At 34.1% G+C, this 11,436-nt stretch overlaps 2 protein-coding genes across 2 annotated transcripts; one reads left to right on the forward strand and one right to left on the reverse strand.

Moving 5' to 3' along the window:
- Window positions 1-1,774: 1,774 nt before the first annotated feature.
- LOC127091386 (COP1-interacting protein 7) lies at window positions 1,775-8,294 on the forward strand. The gene is made up of 12 exons (XM_051030010.1): window positions 1,775-2,224; window positions 2,859-3,038; window positions 3,268-3,388; window positions 3,475-3,529; window positions 3,924-3,976; window positions 4,049-4,104; window positions 4,241-4,393; window positions 4,499-5,987; window positions 6,085-7,059; window positions 7,265-7,673; window positions 7,844-7,909; window positions 7,998-8,294. The coding sequence occupies exons 1-12, from the start codon at window positions 2,166-2,168 to the stop codon at window positions 8,066-8,068; spliced, it is 3,687 nt and encodes a 1,228-aa protein (XP_050885967.1). The 5' UTR covers window positions 1,775-2,165; the 3' UTR covers window positions 8,069-8,294.
- Window positions 8,295-9,152: 858 nt separating this feature from the next.
- LOC127091387 (putative protein phosphatase 2C-like protein 44) lies at window positions 9,153-10,960 on the reverse strand. The gene is made up of 5 exons (XM_051030011.1): window positions 10,793-10,960; window positions 10,421-10,708; window positions 9,823-10,084; window positions 9,634-9,749; window positions 9,153-9,536 (listed from the first exon to the last, which is right to left on the reverse strand). Exons 1-5 carry the CDS (start codon window positions 10,823-10,825, stop codon window positions 9,399-9,401), a joined length of 837 nt encoding a protein of 278 aa, XP_050885968.1. The 5' UTR covers window positions 10,826-10,960; the 3' UTR covers window positions 9,153-9,398.
- Between the last annotated feature and the right edge of the window lie 476 nt (window positions 10,961-11,436).

The raw sequence follows: 11,436 nt of genomic DNA on the forward strand, positions 1-11,436 counted from the left end.
TCTTTGATTGAAAGTTGGTCTTTGGTTGATTTTTCTAAAACCACAACTTTTTTCTTGATTCTTATCTTTACTCATTGATCTTCCTTCAACATATTGTGATTGATATGTTAATGTGAGCTTCTTGTTTGTATTTGCAATTTGGTGTCGATCTTCACTGACCTGGTTCCAGAGTTGAGATTTTTAGTTTGTTTGATAAAATATTAAGTATTACTTAATCGTGAAACTCCATTACACATAAGTGCATCATTCTTAAAGTATCTGTAGTCAAATTTTATTATGATGTCAGATAAAATAAAACATTAAGATTATTATATGGATAAATTGATGATCACGTCTCAAATATCATGGATAAAGAGTTACCAACTTTTTACATAGATATAAATATTAGGAGTAATAGTAATATTGGATTGAGCTGTCATGAGAGTACTACATAAAATATTACGAAAATATCATAAGTTATTTTCACGAGGATAGTAATGTATACTACCTTTCGATCTGAAACCACTGTTGATCATAGATATGAAGTTGAATATTTTATTATCGTTCAAACATTATCAGTAACAAGATGACTATAAAGATGGTTAATGGATACTTCACAAGTCACGTTGAGGGACATGAGTCACCAGAAGGAATTTGCCCATCATATGTAATATGATAAATATCTAAGGATCCAATAATGAACTGGACAAGGATGACATGACACATGTCTTGTGTTCAATATAAACATAAGGACAAAATGGTAATTGTACACATAACCATTAACACATAAAAGTTTTGTAAGATCACGTGACATTTTCGTGGCTTCGATAACATCGATGTGTTGTTAGATACCACTCACTATTTATTATGTTAAATGTGTGATTTAGTATAATTGTCAACGTCATGAGAACCTACAAAGTCACACATATAAAGACAAATTGATGAGAGATAAAATAAGTGAAGATTAATCGATTGTATGGTCTTGCAACACACTATCATTCATTAAAGAAACATGACACATCATAAGATACAATGTACTTAAGTGCAATACGAAACATCGTAAGGTAAAATATACTTAAGTGAAATAAAGAACACCTCGTAAGGTACAATATACTTAAGAAGAACACGAAACACTATAAGGTACAATATAGTTAAGTGGAATATAAAACACTATAATATACAATTCACGAGTGAAATATAGTACACCGTAAGGTAAAATGTGTTTAAGTGAGTTTGTTCAACTTGCATTGAAGCATTTGAATATATACCAAATTCGATTTGTGAAACCGTAATCCCATTCTCTCTCTCACAAATTTTTTAGTCAGATCAACTAACACTTGAGATTGAAGACACATTGTTCCAGTGAATTGAGTAAATGTGTTGTTGTTCGTGCAACACTAGTGACCATTCTCTAAATTCTACATCAGCGATTAATTAAGGGAAGTAAAACATGGAGAAGATTTTGAACTTTTAAATGATAGTGATTGTTATGATTAACGACACATATAATATAACAATCCTGAACAAAACAATAAACAGGCAAAATTTATTCTATAGTAACAAAATGACGTTCTAAAGACACGTATTTATTTGACAATGATTGCATCAATCGGTCCACATTCGTCGAATTTTAACCAAAAATACGTATAATACCCTCATTGCAAATAGTAGCAAACATAAACCTTAAATTTCATTTTTGGACGTGAAAATCTAGTTACTGGTATGGTCACAGTATCTTTCTAACTCTTAAGATTTCCCTAGTATATAGTACTAGTACTAGTACTAGTACTATTTAAATGTATTTAAGACAAAACACAATATCTAAGCACACTCTTCTCCACATACATAGTTTTTATCGATTCAAACTTACATTTGTTGAACAAAAACAACCTATGCATTTGTTTGACAGAAGAAGCAAAAGATTAATGGCCCCTCTCATTAAAACACAAGATTGATGGCCCCTTCTGAGTTATTACTACTACGCATATTTATGAACAGCTTTTTGATCCATTTTCCACTCTGTCTTTTCCAACCATTCACCTTCTTCTTTCAAACTTCCCCCAAACCCTTCTTCTCAACCCATTTTTGGATTATGTTTTATTTTTATTTTTTTGGGTATCTTGGAGATTATTCATGTGTGATCCTTGAGAAAAAACCCTGATGGTTGTTTAGTATCTCTATTTGTAATGGACTCTTCAGCAAGGTTGGATTCAGTTGTGTTTCAGCTTACACCAACTAGAACAAGGTAACATTCATCACTGGATTTCAACTTGTTGGAAATGCACTTATTTTTATTCGTTTTGTAAAATTTATGATCTACTTTATTAATAGTACTATGAATGAGAGAGATGATAGAATTTGAAAAGGAGAGAGTAGCAGATAATTAGAGATATAATAATAAAAAGAGAAATTAATATTAAGGAGACAATTCTTTTGTTGCTAGAATGAGATGTATCTTTTTTAGCATTTGGTATAATTGGGGATGGTGGCCATTTTGGGGAGTGACTAGTTTGTGCTAAGTTTGGTACTCTCTTTGTTTCTTTTCTTTAAATGTCTAGTGATTCGGTTGAGTTGAGTCGTCGATGAAGTAGTTCAACTGGTATGTATGTGCGAATTGAGTTAGATGGATGTATGTTGTTCGTCCAGGGTTCAATTTCTTAGAATGTATTAATGTAAACAAGTTGTTGATATTTATAAGGGGAATGTTAATGAGGGGACTATTTTTTGTTTATACATATGATATGATTTTTATGTTACTGATTGATTGATCTCTGGTGGTGAGTTAATTGATTAAGTGATTTAGTTAATCAATTGTTTAGTAGATAATTTTCTACCTGACTTGTTGTTGCTTTGATATTTTGTGCTTCTGTTTAAATTAGGTTTGATTTGGTCATTACTGTGAATGGAAAGAAGGAGAAAATAGCCTCGGGTTTGTTCAACCCCTTTCATTGCCACTTGAAGGTTGCTCGGGATCAAATGGCGAAGGGTGGTTATTCAATTGTCCTTGTGCCTGAGCATGGAAGCGATGCGACGTGGTTTACCAGAGGAACTATTGAAAGGTATGGATTGTTATCATGATTTTTTTTGTTTGTTGATAACTTCTGTTGGATTATCTTGGAATCAATGTTGTCAAGTAGCGGTTATAGCAACACTGTAGTACTATAGCGTAGTGGAATTTGATCACATCGCTATTGTTTTGCGTTACCCTACTTAGTACAAAGTGTTTTCAAATAGTGGCACAAATTTCATACAGATGACATGCTGAACTGATTTTCTCGGCTTCTATAGGTTTGTTCGTTTTGTGAGCACGCCTGAGATACTGGAACGTGTATATACTATAGAATCCGAGATCTTACAAATTGAAGAGGCGATTGCAATTCAAGGAAATAATTCCATTGGGATTAGCATTGTAAGTAAATATCTAACAGATTTTTATATTCAATGATAGCTATTAAGTTGTCTGTTTTAACTTCTAATTATGTTGGGTGTTTGCAGGTGGAAGAAAACCAAATAAAACAAGAAAGTACCGAAGGGACTTTTGAAAGGACAAGTGCGTTTTTTGCAAGTTATTATCATGCCAACAAGTTATTATTATGCACAACTACTAACCAACTTGTATTAAACAAATATATAGGTTTATTTAAACCTTTGCTGATATTTATAATCGGATTGGATAAACTACTTAATTAGAAGCTTATTGCGTAAGTGCTTATCATTTAAGTGCTTACCTATAAGTTATTTCTATGATAAAAGATAAAACAAAGTCAAACTGTTTTCATATAAGCTATAAGCTGTTTGCGTAAGCTATTGTGGAGAACTTATGGAAATAAGATGAAACAACATATGAATATGTCGTAAGCTGTTTCCACAAGTACTTAAGCCAGTAGATAAGGTCAAATAAGTCAAACCAAATAGGCCCTAAGAGAACTTGTTGCTTTTTTCAGGAAGGAAGAATAAGCAGAATGGTAATGCGGTGAAAGCAGGTGTTCCTTATAAGGTTGGAGTTCTTGAATGCTTAAACTTATATTGATCTATCGTTTTCTAATCTGTTTGTGTGGATATGCGTCAGTCTGTTGTACAGCCACCTAAAGCAAACGGAAGCACCCCGTCTCAAGCAAAATCAAAGTAAATTTTAAATCACTGAATCCTTTGTTTCTACTACCATCGTGTACCGGTATAATTGTATTGTGCCCTATACTGGTACACAATGTAAAACATGTTAACATCTGTGTCGTATTCACTTATTTACTTGCTGTTTTAGAGTTCAGATTTTGAGAGTCTTGGAGACACGCAACTCGTTGCTACATAAAGAACAAGGAATGGCATTTGCACGTGCTGTTGCTGCTGGTTTTGACATTGTTTACATACCAGATTTGATGTCATTTGCTGAACGCTTTGAAGCGTCACGCTTGATGTAAGAATAGTCTTCTTTCTTAACCATCTTTTTCTGAATTGTTGGTTAGTAAGCCATGTATGATTTCTGAACAGTCTCGCCGATTCTAATTTTGTCGTATTTCAGGGATGCATGTAGAAAATTCACATCTCTATGGAAAATAAAGCATGAAAATGGCCTATTGCTTGAAATCGAAGCTTCTGAAGTGAATCCTAATCGTGTAGACTTCTCTGCAATTAAAACATCTGGCATTGTAGTTTCTGACAATACGGTCAATGCATCCCACACTGATATAGGCTCAGAAAGTAATGGTGGAAAAACAAATTCAGGTACCGATAATATTCAAAGTCAATTCACTCATCATGGATTCTCCCCTTGGCCTGGTCATTCTCCCCCGGATGCTTTGCCAGTGTTTCATCCGTATCCGGTCGAAGGCGTATCCTACTATCCGACTTATCCAGTAAACAGACCATTGATGCAGATGGGTTGTCCGCCTACAGAGGATCCCAGACTACATGCCGGTCAAAGTATGCAACATAGAAGACATTCCATGGATAATAGACACAACAATACTGAATCCGAAAATTGGGGCAGAGAAACTTCGAATACAAGTTTTCAGGATGAAGTGGATATGGAGAGAGACGGTTTACATACTGGAGACCGAAGGAAAAAGGCTAGTCGATCAGATAGGCGTAAATCTGGCACGGTGATCATCCGCAATATCAATTACATAACAAAGACAGAACGCTCTTCTGGCAGTGGATCATACTCTGATTCTGCTACTGAAACTGACGAAGATATTCAGGAATCTCGGAAGACGTTAAAAAGAAGAGGATCCGGTAAGGCATCTTTGAAGAGGTTGAATTCAACTGATAAAGAAGAAACAGACTATGGAAAGGAAGTGGATGGAGGACATTGGAACGTATTTCAAAATTATTTATTGAGTGGTGTAGAGGAAGGTAGACATGCCCTTAACCGAGACCAGTTTGAAGTGGAAAAAGTTGATCATGTGAGAATTAGAAACCATGTTGCAGCCAATGATCCTTTAGAATTTACTGGTAATTCACATCCATCATCAGACGTGACTGCTATCAATGAACAAGGTTCTTCGAACGCTTATTTGGAAAGAAAGTTGTTTCGTAATGTGAATGATGACTCCTTCATGGTTGAACACAGGGTCAATGATCCAAATGTTGAGGGAAATGCTATTGACATGGACACAGAGTTCCCGAAAGTGCATACAAAGGAAGTAAAACAGAAAATTTCCAATTATCAACCAGACGAATTGAGCTTAATGCCTGAACGAGGAGCTGATAAAGGGTCAGTACGCTATGACTGTGCACTTGATTATGAAATGCAGGCCAAAGCTGTAAGTGGTTCTTCACAAGAAAAGAAGAACAAGGGGGAGTTGGCTCATGACACCAAACCGAGATCTAAGATGTTGGATAAGGAGCAGAAATCAAAACCTATTCCAAGTAGTTCTGATAGAAAAAAGACCGTTGGACCAATAAGAAGAGGAAAAACTAATAAACCAAGTCCATTGGATGAAGCACGAGCACGTGCTGAAAGGCTACGAAACTACAAAGCCGATCTCCAGAAAATGAAGAAAGAGAAGGTACTCACTCAAGTTGAAGTAAATTGAAATTAAATTTTGTTTCAAGTATGCTCACATTTAGATTAACAGATCTACTTATTTCTTTTCTGTTAACCAGGAAGAGGAAGATATAAAACGTATAGAGGCTTTAAAGAAGGAGAGGCAAAAGAGAATTGCTGCTAGGAGTAGCTCAGTCACAAGACCAACCACCAAGTCACCGATGCCACCACAGCAAACAAAGAAACAGTTTTCGACGAAATTTTTACCTAGCGTGCATAAAGGATCAAAATTTAGTGATTCAGAGCCAAGGTCATCCTTACCCTTTCAAAGATTCCCTATCAGAGCCGCTTCTGGTGGATCTAATGATTCTTCAAAAGCCTCAAAAACCGGAGGACTGAATACTGGTAGCCACTCAGTTACAAGCAAATTAAGGCGGTCAGTGCCTCCTATGCCCGAACCTAAGCAAGAGACGGGTGATGGTGCGGCCGATACTAAGGCATCAATAACACGCATCAGAAGACTCTCAGAACCTAAAATGAGTACTGTTCGTCCGACTTCCTTATTCAAATCACGGAGCGGCAGGACAATTTCAAGGACTAAAGCAACTGACGAGACTGAGAGAAGAAAAATTTCGGCTATTGTGAATTATGATAAAGGAAAGATCGCAACCCTTCCAGAACTGAAAATCAGAATATCTAAAGCAAGTGATGTTGTCCAAGACAGATCACCAACTAAAGGGAAGACACAAAAGCTTAACGGTGACAAGCCTTCTATGAATTCAGAAGGTGCCTTGCTGAAGAAAAGTGGATTTGGAGTTTTGTTCATGGATCATGGAGATGACAATCCAATAATTGATAAAAATGTTGTGATGCTTGAGTGTGAAAAACCTTGTGTCCCTCATATTAATGACGAGAAATCAAGAGAAAAAATAGCGATAGCAAAGAGACAGTTTGGCAATGATAAAGTAATGGATAAAACTGAGACCGTATCAAGTTATGTTGCTGTTTGTGCACCAACTTCATCCTTAAGAGCAAATGCGGTAGACATAGAAGCTTTGGAGAACCAATCACAAGTAAAACCTGTATCCTTGAAGGTGCATCTTCAATACCTTGTACCGTGTATTTTTTTCCAATTTTTTTTCTTCTGTGAACATGATTGTGAGTGCGATTATGAATGTTGTGTCTGCCTAACATCACGTGATACTTTTACGCGCTTGTGTTATTTGTGTGAATTCTTTGTGTATGGAAAAAATTCTTAGTACTTCAGCTAATTTTGAATAAATTGTCTTCCTATTTCAGGTTAAAATGAGTAATACAGAGAAAGAATCTTCAAAATCATCTAGTACAAGCACTCGTGTTGCTGAGGAAACATATTGTGCCCCATACTCTCGAGGTTCTTTGTTAGAAAGTCGTTTTACACGAAATTCTGAGCATGATAAAGCACCTCCTGCCAGCTTGGAGACTACATCGATTGGCATGGAAACTTTTAGAGCACACGCGTCTGAGACCATAAACTCTACACTTGCGAAGATTCCTGAGCTAAATGAGAATCCTCAGCTGAAGGAGTCGCCAAAAGGGTTAAGACGGCTGTTAAAGTTTGGAAGAAAGAATCACAACTCAGCTAATGGGCGCAACATGGAATCAAATCACGCCAACATTGATGGTTCGGAAGCAAATGAAATTGGAGCAAACGGTTCCTCCAGTGAAGGTAGTGTGGTTCTTTCTAATGATTACATTTCTATAGCACTTTCTGAAAATGGACATACACTCACCTTTTCAACTTTAGCCATAGGTTATACAAAAGTGACTAAAAAATAATATAAATTTTTTGGATTACTCAACCTAACCATTATATTTGAATTTGCCGCGTTGTCTTAGTTTTCACTTTGAAGAATTTGCTCTCTCGAGATGAAACTCATTCGACCAACGTAGCTCCTCAAAAGTGTAAGCACTTGCACATTTCATTTGAGAGAAACTTGAATCAATTATTGCTTTCTCTTTACATCTGAATAAACATCTTGTTCTTTTACAGCTACTCGCTCTTTCTCCTTGTTATCATCGTTTCGAAGCAACATCAGAGAGAAAAAGACAATGATGGCTTGATCGAATTGAACACGTTACTTGAGGTTGATGTCGTGATCATTTACTCGATTCTTTTCAGTTTTTTCCCTCTTTTCATGAGCTTCAATAGTCCTGAATTATAATTGTGTAGCTGAAAATATCAGAGTAAATATCTTTTTGTTGAAATCGTTTGCCAATTTTGAAAACATTCTTGGAAATTACCAAGAGCAAAGCTAGACACACTTAAATGGTGCTTTCTTTATTAGTATTATTGTTGCATTTTATTCTTTATAGTGCATTCCTTTACATTAGATAAGTCAAAATCTTATTAGATCAATCTGAAACATTAAGGTTCCTTTTAAAGTAGCTTTGCCAATAGTTATAAATATATATTCATTAATCTCTAGCGAAAATATGACAATGAAACTGAATGTTGAACAGGACCAAATACAGTAGGTAACACTAGTTTTAAAGATAGAGAAAAAAAATAGAGAAGAGTTTGGCTCAGAAAGTTTAAAATATTTTAGGCAATTGTGTTGATTTACGTTAGAAAACATGAATTCAAACTAAACCAATTATACTAAGTTTGAGTGGAGCTTTGAATTGAAATCTACTAATCATTAGTAAAACCAATTCAATTTTTTCCTTCTTTTTCATTTAGATTAATTGGTTAATTAGGTCAACTATTGACCTAATGAAATTCCTAAAGTCCTCCACATCAGATACTGCAATGTACCTACATTCAGTCCATATCCTTAAAAAAACTATTCAATAATGGAAAGTGAAATTTAATCTAAGAACAATCGGAGACAATTTGACTCAACTTCGTAGAAACAGTCAACACTAGTATTAGACTGACAAAGGGAGTGCTGGAAAATGTAGACCAAACAGACTGGTTCAGTTCAACCGATGAACTGTGATCCCAATGAGGTAATTTAGAGTGAAGTGTCATAAAGATACATATGAATCAACATGAATTTGACTAACGGGGTTGATTTACAGGAAAATTAGCGACTTAATCAATTGCTTATATCCTATATTTTGCATAGAAAGTCGAGTTATGTCGAGCTCTTGTATGACTGTGTGGAGGTCAATGTGTTCCTCCCAGTTCAAGTTACAAGCATACTTCACAGAAAGATAATCAAATTACATATAAAAATTTCCAATAAAATTAATATGCCACAAATATATTCCCTTGAATCTACTAGACTTGGAACAAAATTTTCGAAGTTGTATCAGTATGTTTTCTGACTACAACTGCTATAAAAACTCGGAACAAAATTTTCAAAGATGTATCAGTAAAGTTCTTGCTATCTGTTCTGGTACTCAACTATTCAGCTAAGTATTAGCATATACAATATATGGTGAAGAATCAATCAAATCTAATGATTAAACATGAAATGTTTCCTTTGCTCCTCCTAACCAATGCTTCCTTAGCCAGACACTCAGCTGCTTCTTGTGGATCCTCGATGTGCCTGATAAGATTCACCGCCTCTTGGTTCTTCATCACCTGCAAAATTTCAAAATAATCTTCGACTGAATTTATCTTTTCTAATGTCTAAATATTCTGAAAATTCATAATATTAACATATCATCTTGGGACTTACCTCCCATATTCCATTGCTTGCTAAGATCACAAACTCGGTAGACGAGTCGATCCGGTAGTAACCTCCAACGACTAGTTCCGAAGCTTTAGAATACTTTGTAGCAGTTGCATTACCACCTGATTCACATGCTATTACTTTAGTTTGTGTATGTAGATGCATATGAAAAGATTTGAGTATCTGATTTGATACCTGAAAAGAGTCTGTGATACCAATGTTTCTTGGCTGATGGATGATTGTATCTTCCATGTGTCTGATGAGCTACACCATCTTTACACAAAACAGTTCTGTAATCTCCTATGTTGGCTAGTACAAGTTTTTCTCCATTTATTATCATCACTGATGTTGAACCTATCAAGCAACTTTCCTCTGATTTTTGTGTTTCTCTGATCTTTGCTTTTGCACCTAGGTATGCTCTCTTGAGTGTTTCTTTGGCTTTTCTTGCCAAATGAGTCTGACATAATTGAAACATCATAAAAATAATTTGAGATTTAAAAAAAATAAAAAATTCAATGATTTTTTTAATATTAAAATATTTAATGATGGATTTTAGCCACTAACTATTTAACAATTTTAAAAATTTTTTTTTTTTAAGAAGTCATAAAAGTTACTTTTTAAAATATAAACAAAAGTGTTTGGTATTGGCAAGTGAAATTGATCATATATCAATAAAAATTATGTCATTCGTGTATGGAAAAAGCTAAACCATAGAATATAATCAACAATCAAAATCATAATTGATTTGGTTCAGAAATATAACAATCACACAGCATAAAAATTAATTGATTACCTCTTTGAGCTTCTTGTCAAAAAAGTTAAACTTCAAATACTTGGTAACACAATCTCCAATCACAGGATCAAAAATTCCGAAATACCACAATTCCGCATCTCCAATTTGCTCTCTCTGTACCACAACTGAATCAAATTCATAATCATCAGAATCATCACCTTCAAACAAATCATGCTTCACCGCATGATGACCGTGCGATATCGGCGTCATCCACGAAGGTTTGCCTGCAACTTCATGATTTCTTCTCGTGCTTCTTTTTCCTAAACATGAAAGTTTCACTCTCAAAGCCTGTGAAAATCCAAAAAAAAAAATACTTCAACCATCGATTGATTTAACAATATATGAAATAATAAGAAGAAAAATTTGACTAACCTTGATTTTGATACGAAAATCTCTCATTCCCATTTTATTTTATTTTTCTGTAATGAAAAATTTGAGAAGATGAAGATGTGAAAGTAGCTGCTATGAATTGAATGAATTAATTGACTTTAATTATAAGTTAGGGAGATATTTTGAATAATATGTAACTGTTAGTCTCTACCTTTCGAAAACTCTAATATATAATATTAAAATTTGAAAAATCTTTTATCCTATTTTATTGGCATCAAATAAGAGAATGTAGTCAAATAAAACGGTAACTGATGTTTCGATTTTTTTTTTTTGCGACTTTTATTAGGTTATGGTAATAACGTTTTTTGCATTTGTATTTATTTTCTTAAAAAAACAATAAATTCTGTTACGAATAAAAGTCCATATATATTTCACATCACGAATTTTATAAAAAAAAATTATTATCATGAATTTTCGAGGAAGTTGGTTGGAAATATAAAATTCTCAAATTTAGTAAAAATTTATAAAACTATTTTTGATTATTATTTATTTTCTGAAATAAAAATTTACTACTAGTTCAAACATCTATAGTTTCATGAGTATATTATTTTTTACTATTTATATCATTTTTAATTAAATAAAAATTTAAAAAATCTCTTAAAATTATAACAAATTTATTAAATATA

This window comes from Lathyrus oleraceus, chromosome 6 (assembly GCF_024323335.1).
Source record: "Lathyrus oleraceus cultivar Zhongwan6 chromosome 6, CAAS_Psat_ZW6_1.0, whole genome shotgun sequence".
Taxonomy (NCBI): domain Eukaryota; kingdom Viridiplantae; phylum Streptophyta; class Magnoliopsida; order Fabales; family Fabaceae; genus Lathyrus; species Lathyrus oleraceus.